This window comes from Oncorhynchus masou, chromosome 5, assembly GCF_036934945.1.
Source record: "Oncorhynchus masou masou isolate Uvic2021 chromosome 5, UVic_Omas_1.1, whole genome shotgun sequence".
Lineage (NCBI taxonomy): Eukaryota > Metazoa > Chordata > Actinopteri > Salmoniformes > Salmonidae > Oncorhynchus > Oncorhynchus masou.
Window position 1 is genome coordinate 10,384,247 of NC_088216.1, and position 19,377 is coordinate 10,403,623.

At 46.8% G+C, this 19,377-nt stretch overlaps 1 protein-coding gene and 1 non-coding gene across 2 annotated transcripts; one reads left to right on the plus strand and one right to left on the minus strand.

Moving 5' to 3' along the window:
- The first annotated feature begins 286 nt into the window (after positions 1-286).
- Positions 287-12,852, plus strand: LOC135525888 (zinc finger protein 189-like). Its single transcript, XM_064953847.1, has 3 exons — positions 287-933; positions 9,311-9,542; positions 12,627-12,852. The coding sequence occupies exons 1-3, from the start codon at positions 501-503 to the stop codon at positions 12,850-12,852; spliced, it is 891 nt and encodes a 296-aa protein (XP_064809919.1). The 5' UTR covers positions 287-500.
- A 5,884-nt stretch (positions 12,853-18,736) lies between these two features.
- Positions 18,737-18,843, minus strand: LOC135540600 (U6 spliceosomal RNA). The gene has a single exon (XR_010455885.1). It is a non-coding gene; the product is annotated as a U6 spliceosomal RNA (small nuclear RNA).
- Positions 18,844-19,377: the final 534 nt, after the last annotated feature.

The window sequence follows — 19,377 nt, forward strand, 5'->3', positions numbered from 1 at the left end:
AATTTGAAATAAGGCCCTTTTCCATCATGTTGATTTGTGTATTACCTTTTTTTTCCCCTAGTAAAATAAGGAGATTGTTAGTTAAAGGGCTTGTGAGTAAGCGTTTCACGGTAAGGTCTACAGCTCTTGTATTCGGCGCATTTGACAAATAAGATTGGATTTGATGTAGTGGATAATTGTGTTGCCACTCCAGTCAGCAGATGGCGATATGAGTATTTCAGGTGATTCTTCTTGCGTGACGTATAATCTAGTGGACGGGAGGCTGTCGACTACTGAATCAGCCACATCGGTAGCTTGCTAGCCGACATAAAACCGAATAATTGAAGCTACTTTGACTATTTTGTGTATATGAATATGTGTTTTAGACACAATTATTTGTACGTATATAGGAGTTAACTTAACGTACTTGTTCAATGTATTAATTTGTTCAGATTGATTTGATTCTGAGCCTCGCACTAGACTAGTCGCTAATGCTACCTAGCTAGCATACGTCCCTTACCATGAGCTCACTAAGCTACTCGCCCCTTGCTAAAGAAGAGGATGTCTATTGGACGGAGAAAGGAGCTCTGGAGCTGAACATTGTCGTAAAAGAAGAAGATGATAATAGTACAGTGAAAGAAGAAGAAGCTTTCAGAATCAAACAGGAGGAAATCACACCGACAGAAGAACAGGAGGATGGTGTCGTGAAAAAAGAGAAAGATCTTTTTGGAGTGAAAGAGGAAGAGGGGATAGAGGCTGTCACGGTGGTAGAGGAGGAGGTAGAAGCTTTCAGAATAAAAAAGGAGGAAGAGGAGTCTGTTATCGTGAAAAAAGTAGAAGAACCTTTTAGAGAGGAAGAGGACGATATCTCAATGAAGGTAAAGGAGGAAGATGTTTTGGGAGTGAAAGAGGAGGAAGGAGATGAAGAGGAGACTGAAGATCTGATTAACACCAGTGAGTATTGTCTTAAAAACGGGCATAGACTCCACACTATCTACACATGAATAGGTTGTTCAGTACTATAGGAATTGTTAAAGGGTCAATCTGATTGGTACATGGACTTTTACATTAATAATATTTAAGCTCTCAAACTGTTCTATGTATGTAGGGTTTTCAGCCATTACATTCACCCACATTTGGCTCCATGTAAACTACAATTCCGACGCTGTGCTCCAACAGTTTTAGAAAACATGCTGATATGCCGTTTTAGTTCATGTCAGCGACAAAGATTCTTTGAAATAGAAAAGAGACATAGTGTAGCAGTTTTGCACGGATCTTAACACTGTGCATGGCTCCAATTGACAAACTAAACTTCCTCCCCAGTTAGATTACACACAGGTGTTCGGAAGCATGCTAAATATTCATATCAAGCTTTATTTATACAGCACATTTCAGACATGGAATGCAAAACAATGTCCTTCACAGGAAATAAATAAAAACACTGAAAATAAAACTGAAATATTTACCACAAAACACATAAGGGGATATACAATTAAAGAACAACAGTAAAAACTGAAACCTTCACCAAACAACACATGAAGAATATCAATACAACTGAGTGACTACAAAGCAACCTGAGGAAAAGCGCTGCTGAAAAGGTGTTGATCTCTTTTAAATATGTCCACAATTTCAGCCCCCCTCAGGTTCTCTGGCAGGCTATTCCAGAGTCTGGGGGCATATTAGGCTACCTGCTGGGGCGGCAGGTAGCCTAGTGGTTTGAGTGTTAGCACTAGTAACTGGAAGGTTGCAAGATAGAATCCCCGAGCTAACAAGGTGAAAATCTGTCATTCTGCCCCTGAACAAGGCAGTTAACCCACTGTTCCTAGGCTGTCATTGAAAATAAGAATTTGTTCTTAACTGACTTGCCTAGTTAAATAAAGGTAAAATGAAATTTAAAAAAAACTCAAGGCTGCCTCTCCATGCCTCCTGGTCCCCCTCAGGTTCTCTAGTAGGCTAGTCCAGAGTCTGGGGGTTTAGTATAACTAAAGGCTGCCTCTCCATGCCTCCTGGTCCCCCTCAGGTTCTCTAGTAGGCTAGTCCAGAGTCTGGGGGTTTAGTATAACTAAAGGCTGCCTCTCCATGCCTCCTGGTCCCCCTCAGGTTCTCTAGCAGGCTAGTCCAGAGTCTGGGGGTATAGTAACTAAAGGCTGCCTCTCCATGCCTCCTGGTCCCCCTCAGGTTCTCTAGCAGGCTAGTCCAGAGTCTGGGGGTATAGTAACTAAAGGCTCCCTCTCCATGCCTCCTGGTCCCCCTCAGGTTCTCTAGTAGGCTAGTCCAGAGTCTGGGGGTTTAGTATAACTAAAGGCTGCCTCTCCATGCCTCCTGGTCCCCCTCAGGTTCTCTAGTAGGCTAGTCCAGAGTCTGGGGTTTAGTATAACTAAAGGCTGCCTCTCCATGCCTCCTGGTCCCCCTCAGGTTCTCTAGTAGGCTAGTCCAGAGTCTGGGGGTTTAGTATAACTAAAGGCTGCCTCTCCATGCCTCCTGGTCCCCCTCAGGTTCTCTAGTAGGCTAGTCCAGAGTCTGGGGGTTTAGTATAACTAAAGGCTGCCTCTCCATGCCTCTTGGTCCCCCTCAGGTTCTCTAGCAGGCTAGTCCAGAGTCTGGGGGTTTAGTATAACTAAAGGCTGCCTCTCCATGCCTCCTGGTCCCCCTCAGGTTCTCTAGCAGGCTAGTCCAGAGTCTGGGGGTTTAGTATAACTAAAGGCTGCCTCTCCATGCCTCTTGGTCCCCCTAAGGTTCTCTAGCAGGCTAGTCCAGAGTCTGGGGGTATAGTATAACTAAAGGCTGCCTCTCCATGCCTCCTGGTCCCCCTAAGGTTCTCTAGCAGGCTAGTCCAGAGTCTGGGGGTTTAGTATAACTAAAGGCTGCCTCTCCATGCCTCCTGGTCCCCCTCAGGTTCTCTAGCAGGCTAGTCCAGAGTCTGGGGGTATAGTATAACTAAAGGCTGCCTCTCCATGCCTCCTGGTCCCCCTAAGGTTCTCTAGCAGGCTAGTCCAGAGTCTGGGGGTATAGTATAACTAAAGGCTGCCTCTCCATGCCTCCTGGTCCCCCTCAGGTTCTCTAGCAGGCTAGTCCAGAGTCTGGGGGTATAGTATAACTAAAGGCTGCCTCTCCATGCCTCTTGGTCCCCCTCAGGTTCTCTAGCAGGCTAGTCCAGAGTCTGGGGTTTATAGTAACTAAAGGCTCCCTCTCCATACCTCTTGGTCCCCCTAAGGTTCTCTAGCCGGCTAGTCCAGAGTCTGGGGGTATAGTATAACTAAAGGCTGCCTCTCCATGCCTCCTGGTCCCCCTCAGGTTCTCTAGCAGGCTAGTCCAGAGTCTGGGGGTATAGTAACTAAAGGCTCCCTCTCCATGCCTCTTGGTCCCCCTAAGGTTCTCTAGCAGGCTAGTCCAGAGTCTGGGGGTATAGTAACTAAAGGCTCCCTCTCCATGCCTCTTGGTCCCCCTAAGGTTCTCTAGCAGGCTAGTCCAGAGTCTGGGGGTATAGTATAACTAAAGGCTGCCTCTCCATGCCTCCTGGTCCCCCTCAGGTTCTCTAGCCGGCTAGTCCAGAGTCTGGGGGTATAGTATAACTAAAGGCTGCCTCTCCATGCCTCTTGGTCCCCCTCAGGTTCTCTAGCCGGCTAGTCCAGAGTCTGGGGGTATAGTATAACTAAAGGCTGCCTCTCCATGCCTCCTGGTCCCCCTCAGGTTCTCTAGCAGGCTAGTCCAGAGTCTGGGGGTATAGTATAACTAAAAGCTGCCTCTCCATGCCTCTTGGCTCCCCTCAGGTTTTCTAGCCGGCTAGTCCAGAGTCTAGCAGGCTAGAGAACATGACCAACCAAGCTTAGCTTCAGAAGCAAGCCAGCAGTGGTATGCAAGGTGGTATGCTGCTGACCTAACATTACCCCATAATGGCAAAGCAAAAACAAGGTTTTTTAGAAAACTGGAATGCCTTATTTACATAAGTATTCAGACCCTTTGCTGTCAGACTACAAATTGAGCTCAGGTGCATCCTGTTTCCATTGATTATCCTTGAGATGTTTCTACAACTTGGAGTCCACCTGTGGTAAATTCAATTGATTGGACATGATTTGTAAAGGCACACACCTGTCTATATAAGGTCCCACAGTTGACAGTACATGTCAGAGCAAAAAACAACCTATGAGGTTGAAGTAATTGTCTGTAGAGGTCTGAGACAGGACTCTTCCTAGAGCTGGCTGTCTGGCCAAACTGGGGGCAAAGGGCCTTGGTCAGGGAAGTGACCAAGTATCTGATGATCACTCTGACAGAGTTCCTCTGTGGAGATGGGAGAACCTTCCAGAAGTACAACCATCTCTGCAGCACTCCACCAATCAGGCCTTTGTGGTAGAGTGGCCAGACAGAAGCCACTCCTCAGTAAAAGGCACATGACAGCCCGCTTGGAGTTTGCCAAAAGGCACCTAAAGATTCTGAGAATCATGAGAAACAAGAAACCTGTTATAACACATTATCCAGATATCTTAGTGATGGAGCAGCAGGTAGCCTAGTGGTTAGAGTGTTGGACTAGTCACCGAAAGGTTGCAAGATCGAATCCCCGAGCAGACAAGGTAAAAATCTGTCGCTCTGCCCCTGAACAAGGGTAGGCCGTCATTGAAAATAAAAATGTGTTCTGAACTGACTTGCCTAGTTAAATTAAGTTACAATGTAAAAATAATAACACCTCAAGGACTCTCACCATGAGAAACAATATTCTCTGCTCTGATGAAACCAAGCTCAAACTCTTTTGGCCTGAATGCCAAGCGTCACGTCTGGAGGAAACCTGACGGTGAAGCATGGTGGTGTCAGCATCATGCTGTGGGGATGTTTTTCAGCGGCAGGGACTGGGAGACTAGTCAGAATCAAGGGAAAGATGAACGGAGAAAAGTACAGAGAGATCCTTGATGAAATCCTGCTCCAGAGCTTTCAGGACCTCAGACTGGGGGCGAAGGTTCCCCTTCCAACAGGACAACGATACTAATCACACAGCCAAGACAACGCAGGAGTGGCTTCAGGACAAGGTCTCTGAATGTCCTTGAGTGGCCCAACCAGAGCCCGGACTTGAACCCGATCAAACATCTCTGAAGAGACCTGAAACTAGGTGTGCAGCAACGCTCCCCATCCAACCTGACAGAGCTTGAGAGGATCTACAGAGAACAATGGGATAAACTCCCCAAATACAGGTGTGCCAAGCTTGTATCATCATACCCAAGAAGACTCGAGGCTGTCATCACTGCCAAAGGTGTTTCAACAAAGTACTGAGTAAAGGGTCTGAATACTTATGTAAATGTTATATTACAGTTGTTTTTTTTATAAATTAGATACAATTTCTAAAATCCTATTTTTGCTTTGTCATTTATGGGTTATTGTGTGAGTAGATTTATGAGGAAAAAAAATAATTTAATCAATTTTAGAATAAAGCTGTAACAAAATGTGAAAAAAAGTGTATACTTTCTTGTATATAAAAATAGCTAATTAGCACTGATGTATATACAGTCGTGGCCAAACGTTTTGAGAATGACACAATATACATCTGCTGCCTCAGTTTGTATGATGGCAATTTGCATATACTCCAGAATGTTATGAAGAGTGATCAGATGAATTTCAATTAGTTGCAAAGTCCCTCTTCGCCATTCAAATGAAGTGAAACCCCCCCAAAAAAACATTTCCACAGCATTTCAGCCCTGCCACAAAAGGACCAGCTGACATCATGTCAGTAATTCTCTCGTTAACACAGGTGTGAATGTTGACGAGGACAAAGCTGGAGATCACTCGGTCATGCTGATTGATTTTGAATAACAGACTGGAAGCTTCAAACGGAGGGTGGTGCTTGGAATCATTTTTCTTCCTCTGTTCAACATGGTTACCTGCAAGGAAACATGTGCCATCATCATTGCTTTGCACAAAAAGTGCTTCACATGCAAGGATATAGCTGCCAGTAAGATTGCACCAAAATCAACCATTTATCGGATCATCAAGAACTTCAAGGAGAGCGGTTCAATTGTTGTGAAGAAGGCTTCAGGGCACCCAAGAAAGTCCAGCAAGTGCCAGGACCGTCTCCTAAAGTTGATTCAGCTGCGGGATCGGGGCACCACCAGTACAGAGCTGCTCAGGAATGGCAGCAGGCAAGTGTGAGTGCATCTGCACAGTGAAGAGAAGACTTTTGGTGTCAAGAAGGGCCGCAAAGAAGCCACTTCTCTGCAGGAAAAACATCAGGGACAGACTGATATTCTTTAAAAGGTACAGGGATTGGACTGCTGAGGACTGGGGTAAAGTCATTTTCTCTGAATCCCCTTTCCGAATGTTTAGGGCATCCGGAAAAAAGCTTGTCCGGAGAAGACAAGGTGAGCGCTACCATCAGTCCTGTGTCATGTCAACAGTAGAGCATCCTGAGACCATTCATGTGTGGGGTTGCTTCTCAGCCAAGGGTGTGGGCTCACTCACAATGTTGCCTAAGAACACAGCCATGAATAAAGTATGGTACCAACACATCCTCCAAGAGCAACTTCTCCCAACAATCCAGGAACAGTTTGGTGACGAACAATTCCTGTTCCAGCATGATGGAGCACCTTGCCATAAGGCAAAAGTGATAACTAAGTGGCTCGGGGAACAAAACATCAATATTTTGGGTCCATGGCCAGGAACCTCCCCAGACCTTAATCCCATTGAGAACTTGTGGTCAATCATCAAGAGGCAGGTGGACAAAAACAAACAACCCACAAACTCTGACAAACTCCAAGCATTGATTATACAAGAATGGGCTGCCATCAGTCAGGATCAACACTGCAAATATTGATTCTTTGCATCAACCTAATGTAATTGTCAATAAAAGCCTTTGACACTTATGAAATGCTTGTAATCCTACTTCACTATTCCATAGTAACATCTGATCAAAAAATATCAAAAGACACTGAAGCAGCAAACTTTGTGGAAGTTAATATTTGTGTCATTCTCAAAACTACTGTTATATAGACACTAACTACTGTTATATAGACACTAACTACTGTTATATAGACACTAACTACTGTTATAGACACTCACTACTGTTATAGACACTCACTACTGTTATATAGACACTCACTACTGTTATATAGACACTCACTACTGTTATATAGACACTCACTACTGTTATATAGACACTCACTACTGTTATATAAACACTCACTACTGTTAAATAGACACTAACTACTGTTATATAGACACTAACTACTGTTATATAGACACTAACTACTGTTATATAAACACTAACTACTGTTATATAGACACCTAACTACTGTTATATAGACACTAACTACTGTTAAATAGACACTAACTACTGTTATATAGACACTAACTACTGTTATATAGACACTAACTACTGTTATACAGGCAATGAAACAATTGCTCACCAGTGAATTAATTTAACATTTTAAACTGCCCTATCGGCATCAGGGAATCCAGGTGGAATTTGTTTTGTAAGATATTCCATAACTGTGGTGCGTTAAAACTAAAGGCAGATTTTTTTTTTAACCAATATTTTACTAGTCAAGTCAGTTAAGAACACATTCTTATTTTCAATGACGGCCTAGGAACAGTGGGTTAACTGCCTGTTCAGGGGCAGAACGACAGATTTGTACCTTGTCAGCTCAGAGATTTGAACTTGCAACCTTTCGAATACTAGTCCAACGCTCTAACCACTAGGCTACCCTGCCACCAAACTTTGTGGAGACAAGTGGGACTTCAAGAGTTAACCAACCCCATTCTCGGGGTTGGTTATCTATTATATTTCAACAGGGAAGTGAGGTATGTTGGAAGCTTGTGGAGCAGAGCTTTGTAAATAAGAATGGAGTAATGAAGAATGGAGTAATGAAGAATGGAGTAATGAAGAATGGAGTAATGAAGAATGGAGTAATGAAGAGATCTACGGGACTTTAGCGAGGTCCAGCTCACCTGATACAGGATACAGTGATTAAAACTGTCACCTGATACAGGATGCAGTGATTAAAACTGTCACCTGATACAGGATGCAGTGATTAAAACTGTCACCTGATACAGGATGCAGTGATTAAAACTGTCACCTGATGCAGTGATTAAAACTGTCACCTGATACAGTGATTAAAACTGTCACCTCATACAGGATGCAGTGATTAAAACTGTCACCTGATACAGTGATTAAAACTGTCACCTGATACAGGATGCAGTGATTAAAACTGTCACCTGATACAGGATGCAGTGATTAAAACTGTCACCTGATACAGGATGCAGTGATTAAAACTGTCACCTGATGCAGTGATTAAAACTGTCACCTGATACAGGATGCAGTGATTAAACCTGTCACCTGATACAGGATGCAGTGATTAAAACTGTCACCTCATACAGGATGCAGTGAATAAAACTGTCACCTGATACAGGATGCAGTGATTAAAACTGTCACCTGATGCAGTGAATAAAACTGTCACCTGATACAGGATGCAGTGATTAAAACTGTCACCTGATGCAGTGATTAAAACTGTCACCTGATGCAGTGATTAAAACTGTCACCTGAGAAAAAAAGAAGGGCGCCAAGTTAGACAGCATCCAGAGGTTTAATTATCTGCTGCATTCTGGTAAATGGCGCCCACCATAGTCAAGAATGGCAGGAAAGTTGTCATCTGCTTCCTGCTCTTTGTGGAGAGGCCAAGATGTATTTCTAAAATTAAGAAGTCCACTTTACATTGGAGCTTTTTAACGAGCTTCGTGTTTTCTAGACTTTAGATCTTTATCAATCCAAATGTCCAGATACTTCTAGAACCCACTCGATGACAGAAATCATCCAATCAGTGAATGCGTAGCCCATCTGAGACATGTTCTCACCAAGCTACCTTAAGATGGATGCACTAACACGTTTTTTTATTTATATTTAATTTTACCAGGCAAGTCAGTTAAGAACAAATTCTTATTTTCAATGACGGCCTGGGAACAGCGGGTTAGCTGCCTGTTCAGGGGCAGAACGACAGATTTGTACCTTGTCAGCTCGGGGGTTTGAACTTGCAACCTTTACTAGTCCAACGCACTAACCACTAGGCTACCCTGGATAGTGACCATACTATTCTCTTAAAGTCACGCAGTGTAAAATACATGGGTCATGTGAACAATGGAGCACATGCATCACATGCTAAGAGACAATGGAGCACATGCATCACATGCTAAGAGACAATGCATCACATGATAAGAGACAATGGAGCACATGCATCACATGCTAAGACCACTTGACAGTAAGTCTCTCTGGATAAGAGGGTCTGACTAAATGACTAAAATGTATGTGGAGATTTCATTCAGTTCTCCCTGTTTTAACCACTCTGTTTGTCTTTGGCAGAAGAGAGACCCGACTCAGAGGAACCAGAGACGTCTGAACCAGTGAGACGACACCACTGCTCCCAGTGTGGAAAGAGTTTTAACCATTTAGGGAATCTTAAAAACCACAAGAGAACACATGCAGAGAAGAAGTCTTACAACTGCTCTCAGTGTGGAATGAGTTTTACCCGGTCCGGGAACCTAAAATCGCATGAGAGAATACACACAGGAGATAAGCCTTACCAATGCTTCCAGTGTGGAAAGAGATTTATCGAGCCAGCACAACTGAAAGTTCATTGGAGAAAACACACAGGGAAAAACCATTCCAATGCTCTGAGTGTGGAAATACATTTTCCCGATCAGGGGACCTGAAATCACATGAGAGAATACACACAGGGGAAAAGCCTTACCACTGTTCCCATTGTGAAAAGAGTTTCAGTTGGTCAGGGCAACTGAAAGAGCACAAGAGAATACACACAGGTGAAAAGCCATTCCAATGCTCGCAGTGTGGAAAGAGTTTTACTCGGATTGGGAACCTGAGAACACATGAGAGAATACACACAGGAGAGAAGCCATTCCATTGCTCTCAGTGTGGAAAGAGTTTTACCCAATTAAGGAGCCTGAAAAGTCATGAGAGGGCACACACAGGGGAGAAGCCTTTCCAATGATCTCAGTGTGAAAATGGTTTTACCCGGTTAGGGTACCTGAAAACACATGAGGTGACACACAAAGGAGGGTAGCCACACCTCTGCTCCCAGTGTGAAATTCATTAGAGGTAACTGCACCTCAGATTGCAGCCCAAATACAGGGTTACCCAAGTGTCACAGCATCATCGGACTGAGCTTGTTGTCATTGCAGGCAATCTCAATGCTGTGTGTTACAGGGAAGACATCCTCCTCCCTCATGTGGTACCCTTCCTGCAGGCTCATCCTGACATGACCCTCCATGACCCTGACATGACCCTCCATGACCCTGAGTGATTTCTTGCAAGACAGGAATGTCAGTGTTCTGCCATGGACAGCAAAGAGCCCGGATCTCAATCCTATTGAGCACGTCTGGGACCTGTTGGATCGGAGGGTGAGGGCTAGGGCCATTCCCCCAAGAAATGTCCGGGAACTTGCAGGTGCCTTGGTGGAAGAGTGAGAACGGGCAAATCTGGTGCAGTCCATGAGGAGGAGATGACATTCTTGACTATGGTGGGCGCCATTTACCAGAATACAGCAGATGCCAATGCAGCTGGTGGCCACAGCAGATACTGACTGTTACTTTTGATTTTGAACCCCCCTTTGTTCAGGGACACATTATTCAATTTCTGTTAGTCACATGTCTGTGGAACTTGTTCAGTTTATGTCTCGGTTGTTAAATCTTGTTATGTTCATACAAATATTTACTCATGTTAAATTTGCTGAAAATAAACTCAGTTGACAGTGAGAGGATGTTTCTTTTTTTGCTGAGTATATTTTACAATGTAGAAAATAAAGAGAAACCCTTGAATGAGGAGGTGTCAAGTTTTGACTGGTCCTGTATATATAAGCTTAACTCAGGAAGACTAGCTGAGGTGCAGTTTAGTAGGTTGGAGGCTGTATGGGTCTGTAGCTACTACAGTGTAGTTTAGTAGGATGGAGGCTGTATGGGTCTGTAACTGCTACAGTGTAGTTTAGTAGGATGGAGGCTGTATGGGTCTGTAACTGCTACAGTGTAGTTTAGTAGGATGGAGGCTGTATGGGTCTGTAACTACTACAGTGTAGTTTAGTAGGATGGAGGCTGTATGGGTCAGTAACTGCTACAGTGTAGTTTAGTAGGATGGAGGCTGTATGGATCTGTAACTACTACAGTGTAGTTTAGTAGGATGGAGGCTGTATGGGTCTGTAACTGCTACAGTGTAGTTTAGTAGGATGGAGGCTGTATGGGTCTGTAACTGCAACAGTGTAGTTTAGTAGGATGGAGGCTGCATGGGTCTGTAACTACTACAGTGTAGTTTAGTAGGATGGAGGCTGTATGGATCTGTAACTGCTACAGTGTAGTTTAGTAGGATGGAGGCTGTATGGGTCTGTAACTTCTACAGTGTAGTTTAGTAGGATGGAGGCTGTATGGATCTGTAACTGCTACAGTGTAGTTTAGTAGGATGGAGGCTCTGTAGCTGTATGGGTCTGTAACTGCTACAGTGTAGTTTAGTAGGATGGAGGCTGTATGGGTCTGTAACTACTACAGTGTAGTTTAGTAGGACGGAGGCTGTATGGGTCTGTAACTACTACAGTGTAGTTTAGTAGGATGGAGGCTGTATGTATCTGTAACTGCTACAGTGTAGTTTAGTAGGATGGAGGCTGTATGGGTCTGTAACTACTACAGTGCAGTTTAGTAGGATGGAGGCTGTATGGATCTGTAACTACTACAGTGCAGTTTAGTAGGATGGAGGCTGTATGGATCTGTAACTGCTACAGTGTAGTTTAGTAGGATGGAGGCTGTATGGATCTGTAACTGCTACAGTGAAGTTTAGTAGGATGGAGGCTGTATGGATCTGTAACTGCTACAGTGTAGTTTAGTAGGATGGAGGCTGTATGGATCTGTAACTGCTACAGTGTAGTTTAGTAGGATGGAGGCTGTATGGATCTGTAACTGCTACAGTGTAGTTTAGTAGGATGGAGGCTGTATGGATCTGTAACTGCTACAGTGTAGTTTAGTAGGATGGAGGCTGTATGGGTCTGTAACTGCTACAGTGTAGTTTAGTAGGATGGAGGCTGTATGGATCTGTAACTACTACAGTGTAGTTTAGTAGGATGGAGGCTGCATGGGTCTGTAACTACTACAGTGTAGTTTAGTAGGATGAGGGCTGTATGGATCTATAACTGCTACAGTGTAGTTTAGTAGGATGGAGGCTGTATGGATCTGTAACTACTACAGTGTAGTTTAGTAGGATGGAGGCTGTATGGATCTATAACTGCTACAGTGTAGTTTAGTAGGATGAGGGCTGTATGGATCTGTAACTGCTACAGTGTAGTTTAGTAGGATGGAGGCTGTATGGGTCTGTAACTGCTACAGTGTAGTTTAGTAGGATGGAGGCTGTATGGATCTGTAACTGCTACAATGTAGTTTAGTAGGATGGAGGCTCCATAGCTGTAAACAGAAGCAGCCTACACTGATATATGATGGTGTAGAGGAGGGGGGGAACAGCCCCTACACTGATATATGATGGTGTAGAGGAGGGGGGGAACAGAAACAGCCCCTACACTGCTATATGATGGTGTAGAGGAGGGGGGGAACAGCCCCTACACTGATATATGATGGTGTAGAGGAGGGGAAAACAGAAAAAGCCCCTACACTGATATATGATGGTGTAGAGGAGGGGGGGGGACAGGGGAGGATGACCTGGGAGAGCTTGAGGAGGAGGATGACCCCACTAGCTCCTTGCACGCCCTCAATGAGAGTCTCCCACCAGTCTCTCCACTCAGGAAGACCAGTCCACCGCCCCCTGATCCCACCCAACCCATCCCAGCTACCAGTCCACCACCCCCTGATCCCACTCAACCCAACCCATCCCAGCTACCAGTCATCACAGCCCCCTGATCCCACTCAACCCAACCCATCCCAGCTACCAGTCCACCACCCCCTGATCCCACTCAACCCAACCCATCCCAGCTACCAGTCCACCACCCCCTGATCCCACTCAACCCAACCCATCCCAGCTACCTGTCCACCGCCCCCTGATCCCACTCAACCCAACCCATCCCAGCTACCTGTCATCACACCCCCTGATCCCACTCAACCCAACCCATACCAGCTACCAGTCCACCACCCACTGATCCCACTCAACCCAACCCATACCAGCTACCAGTCCACCACCCACTGATCCCACTCAACCCAACCCATCCCAGCTACCAGTCCACCACCCCCTGATCCCACTCAACCCAACCCATCCCAGCTACCTGTCCACCGCCCCCTGATCCCACTCAACCCAACCCATCCCAGCTACCTGTCATCACACCCCCTGATCCCACTCAACCCAACCCATACCAGCTACCAGTCCACCACCCACTGATCCCACTCAACCCAACCCATACCAGCTACCAGTCCACCACCCACTGATCCCACTCAACCCAACCCATCCCAGCTACCAGTCCACCACCCCCTGATCCCACTCAACCCAACCCATCCCAGCTACCTGTCCACCGCCCCCTGATCCCACTCAACCCAACCCATCCCAGCTACCTGTCATCACACCCCCTGATCCCACTCAACCCAACCCATACCAGCTACCAGTCCACCACCCACTGATCCCACTCAACCCAACCCATACCAGCTACCAGTCCACCACCCACTGATCCCACTCAACCCAACCCATACCAGCTACCAGTCCACCACCCACTGATCCCACTCAACCCAACCCATACCAGCTACCAGTCCACCGCCCACTGATCCCACTCAACCCAACCCATACCAGCTACCAGTCCACCGCCCACTGATCCCACTCAACCCAACCCATACCAGCTACCAGTCCACCGCCCACTGATCCCACTCAACCCAACCCATACCAGCTACCAGTCCACCACCCACTGATCCCACTCAACCCAACCCATACCAGCTACCAGTCCACCACCCACTGATCCCACTCAACCCAACCCATCCCAGCTACCAGTCCACCGCCCCCTGATCCCACTCAACCCAACCCATACCAGCTACCAGTCCACCGCCCACTGATCCCACTCAACCCGACCCATACCAGCTACCAGTCCACCGCCCACTGATCCCACTCAACCCAACCCATACCAGTCCACCGCCCACTGATCCCACTCAACCCAACCCATCCCAGCTACCTGTCATCACACCCCCTGATCCCACTCAACCCAACCCATCCCAGCTACCAGTCCACCGCCCCCTGATCCCACTCAACCCAACCCATCCCAGCTACCAGTCCACCGCCGACTGATCCCACTCAACCCAACCCATCCCAGCTACCAGTCCACCACCCACTGATCCCACTCAACCCAACCCATACCAGCTACCAGTCCACCGCCCCCTGATCCCACTCAACCCAACCCATCCCAGCTACCAGTCCACCGCCCACTGATCCCACTCAACCCAACCCATACCAGTCCACCGCCCACTGATCCCACTCAACCCAACCCATCCCAGCTACCTGTCATCACACCCCCTGATCCCACTCAACCCAACCCATCCCAGCTACCAGTCCACCGCCCCCTGATCCCACTCAACCCAACCCATACCAGCTTCCAGTCCACCGCCCACTGATCCCACTCAACCCATCCCAGCTACCAGTCCACCGCCCACTGATCCCACTCAACCCAACCCATACCAGCTACCAATCCACCGCCCACTGATCCCACTCACCCCAACCCATCCCAGCTACCAGTCCACCGCCCACTGATCCCACTCAACCCAACCCATCCCAGCTACCAGACCACCGCCCACTGATCCCACTCAACCCAACCCATACCAGCTACCAGTCCACTGCCCACTGATCCCACTCAACCCATCCCAGCTACCAGTCCACCGCCCACTGATCCCACTCAACCCAACCCATACCAGCTACCAGTCCACCGCCCACTGATCCCCCTCAACCCAACCCATACCAGCTACCAGTCCACCGCCCACTGATCCCACTCAACCCAACCCATACCAGTCCACCGCCCACTGATCCCACCCAACCCATCCCAGCTACCTGTCATCACACCCCCTGATCCCACTCAACCCAACCCATCACCACCCACTGATGACACAACGGAGGAGGTGGACACTGCACCCGCTGCCAATCAGGACACGGAGGATGACGTCAGTGCCGATCCACATCCTAAACAGCTCACATTACCTAAGTTTCTTTCCATTCATAACTATTAATCCAACCCTTCCCCAGGACTCTTCTATTTCCAGGAGTACATAGGACCTGATGGGGTTAGTGGATACCAGGAGAACATAGGACCTGATGGGGTTAGTGGATAACAGGAGAACATAGGACCTGATGGGGTTTAGTGGATACCAGCAATACTTACGGCCTGATGGGGTTGGTGGATACCAGGAGAACATAGGACCTGATGGAGTTAGTGGATACCAGCAGTACATAGGACCTGATGGGGTTAGTGGATAACAGCAGTACATAGGACCTGATGGGGTTAGTGGATACCAGGAGAACATAGGACCTGATGGGGTTTAGTGGATACCAGCAGTACATAGGATCTGATGGGTTTAGTGGATAGCAGGAGTACATAGGACCTGATGGGGTTAGTGGATACTAGCAGCACATAGGACCTGATGGGGTTAGTGGATACCAGGAGAACATAGGACCTGATGGAGTTAGTGGATACCAGGAGAACATGGGACCTGATGGGGTTTAGTGGATACCAGCAGTACCTAGGACCTGATGGGGTTGGCGGATACCAGGAGAACATAGGACCTGATGGAGTTAGTGGATACCAGCAGTACATAGGACCTGATGGGGTTAGTGGATACCAGCAGCACATAGAACCTGATGGGGTTAGTGGATACCAGGAGAACATAGGACCTGATGGGGTTAGTGGATACCAGGAGAACATAGGACCTGATGGGGTTTAGTGGATACCAGCAATACTTATGGCCTGATGGGGTTGGTGGATACCAGGAGAACATAGGACCTGATGGAGTTAGTGGATACCAGCAGTACATAGGACCTGATGGGGTTAGTGGATAACAGCAGTACATAGGACCTGATGGGGTTAGTGGATACCAGGAGAACATAGGACCTGATGGGGTTTAGTGGAAACCAGCAGTACATAGGACCTGATGGGTTTAGTGGATAGCAGGAGTACATAGGACCTGATGGGGTTAGTGGATACCAGGAGAACATAGGACCTGATGGAGTTAGTGGATACCAGGAGAACATGGGACCTGATGGGTTTAGTGGATACCAGCAGTACCTAGGACCTGATGGGGTTGGCGGATACCAGGAGAACATAGGACCTGATGGAGTTAGTGGATACCAGCAGTACATAGGACCTGATGGGGTTAGTGGATACCAGCAGCACATAGGACCTGATGGGGTTAGTGGATACCAGGAGAACATAGGACCTGTTGGGGTTTAGTGGATACCAGCAGTACATAGGACCTGATGGGGTTAGTGGATACCAGCTGTACATAGGACCTGATGGGGTTGGTGGATACCAGGAGAACATAGGACCTGATGGAGTTAGTGGATACCAGCAGTACATAGGACCTGATGGTGTTAGTGGATACCAGGAGAACATAGGACCTGATGGAGTTAGTGGATACCAGCAGTACATAGGATCTGATGAGTTTAGTGGATAGCAGGAGTACATAGGACCTGATGGGGTTAGTGGATACCAGGAGAACATAGGACCTGTTGGGGTTTAGTGGATACCAGCAGTACATAGGACCTGATGGGGTTCGTGGATACCAGCTGTACATAGGACCTGATGGGGTTGGTGGATACCAGGAGAACATAGGACCTGATGGAGTTAGTGGATACCAGCAGTACATAGGACCTGATGGTGTTAGTGGATACCAGGAGAACATAGGACCTGATGGGGTCAGTGGATACCAGGAGAACATAGGACCTGATGGGGTTAGTGGAGACCAGGAGAACATAGGACCTGATGGGGTCAGTGGATACCAGGAGAACATAGGACCTGATGGGGTCAGTGGATACCAGGAGAACATAGGACCTGATGGGGTTAGTGGATACCAGGAGAACATAGGACCTGATGGGGTTAGTGGATACCAGGAGAACATAGGACCTGATGGGGTTAGTGGATCCCAGGAGAACATAGGACCTGATGGGGTCAGTGGATACCAGGAGAACATAGGACCTGATGGGGTTAGTGGATACCAGGAGAACATAGGACCTGATGGGGTTAGTGGATACCAGGAGAACATAGGACCTGATGGGGTTAGTGGATACCAGGAGAACATAGGACCTGATGGGGTTAGTGGATACCAGGAGAACATAGGACCTGATGGGGTTAGTGGATACCAGGAGAACATAGGACCTGATGGGGTCAGTGGATACCAGGAGAACATAGGACCTGATGGGGTTAGTGGATACCAGGAGAACATAGGACCTGATGGGGTCAGTGGATACCAGGAGAACATAGGACCTGATGGGGTTAGTGGATACCAGGAGAACATAGGAACTGATGGGGTTAGTGGATACCAGCACGTGGTCCTCCTGGCCAGGAGTCTGATGAGGCTGCAGGAGGGGCCATGGATCTCTAATAAGCACATAGAGGAGATCATGGCTCTCTGGTGAAACCTTCCACAGAAAGACAAGGCGGCAGTGTCCTACCTAGAGAGGTTCCGGGGCCGAGTCCTGCAGGGGCACTTCAACAATTCAAAGACCTCAACCGCGAAGGGGGAAGAGAGTATGAAGGGGGAAGGGGGAAGAGAGTGTGAAGGGGGAAGAGAGTGTGAAGGGGGAAGAGAGTATGAAGGGGGAAGAGAGTGTGAAGGGGGAAGAGAGGGGGAAGAGAGTGTGAAGCGGTACGTACTACAAATTGTTCTAAACTCACTACAACACATAAAGACATGAGTGAAGTTCTCATTAACGTGAGGTTTCCCTTTTGTTAACTTAATCTGCCTTCAGCTCCCTGCTTGGCCAAGGCTCTGGACCTGCTCAGTGGCCCAACACTAGCAGGACAGTGGAGGCCATTTTTGTGGAGCTGTGCCACAAACACCCTGCTGACAAGACGATACTTGGAAACCGGGTCAACAGGTGGGCTACATTCTTGGGGGATTACAGAAGAATCAGAACCATGCTGCTGGTCAGCCCGAACCTGAATGTCCACACAAGGCTGCAACTGTTCCAGGTCAACAAGTTGACCTTGACACAGTGGTAAGTTGGATACTTTGGTATATTTGATTGTGTAGTTCACCGGTTGACAGTGTTACTGATAACAATTAAGATATTTCATGTTTTTCCACACAGGTACAACAAACAGATATCCTCCATGTAGAGAGAAATTGTTCTTAAATGACTATTCTTTTTCTCTTTCGCTCTCTGAGTCTGACTTTGACGTCTGTTTAAAATGTTGTGACATTCAAGTTTGTTATGTTTAATACAACTGGACTAAAATTGAACCCAAGTCTCTCTCCAATTCATTTGTAGATATTGAATAAAGTTGGAACAGAGTGCAACCTTGTCTCACTCCCCAATTCATTTCTAAACTTTGAATAAAGTTGAACTCAGACTGCAACCGTGCCTAACTCGACAATTATTTGTCTGCATGTTGAATAAGTTGGTCTCAGGCTGCAACCTTGTCTCACTCCCCCATTTCAAAATAAGGAAGGCTTCACAAATTTTCCTGTCATTTTACTGTAGACTGAGCTTCTCTCATCCAGCATTTCCCCTCCTCCTTAGACTAGACTGAGGGGAATGGGCAATTTATTCCCCCGGGTCACTACCGCCGAATCTTCTCTGTTTGGTTCCAATTTCTCAACGTGTGAGGAAAATAAGGAGCGCTTCACGGATTTGCGTGTCATCCTTTCGCAGGGGCCATGCTAATCTTCTCTGTATCGATCCAATTTTAGTATATGTGCTGCCAAAGCGAGCACAATGCAGAGGTATGAGAGGCCCTCATATATAGATCACAACCCCTCTGAAGGTTCTGGTCATGGTTGGGGTCAAACAGAGTTCAGACCCTCAAAAACCACCCCTAGAATATTGCTGTGATGTTGAAACTTTCTTTGGAGATGTAGAACTTGAAATAGAATTGACTTTAGATTTTTTAAAGATTGATCTTAGACTAAAATGTAGTTTAAAAACAAAGCCTTTTATGATTCAGGACTCTTGGTCTGTAACCCCTCCCTCACCTGCTGCTTTTAGTTGCTCCTCCCCAAATCTTTGTTCCCCTGCCCCGACCACTTCCCACGTTTTCTGCAACATGGCCTGGCCAAGGATACTTATAGCTAACTCCCCAATTCGTAGAGAGAGAGAGAGAGAGAGAGACTGACTTTGACGTCTGTTTAAAATGTTGTGACATTCAAGTTTGTTATGTTTAATACAACTGGACTAAAATTGAACCCAAGTCTCTCTCCAATTCATTTGTAGATATTGAATAAAGTTGGAACAGAGTGCAACCTTGTCTC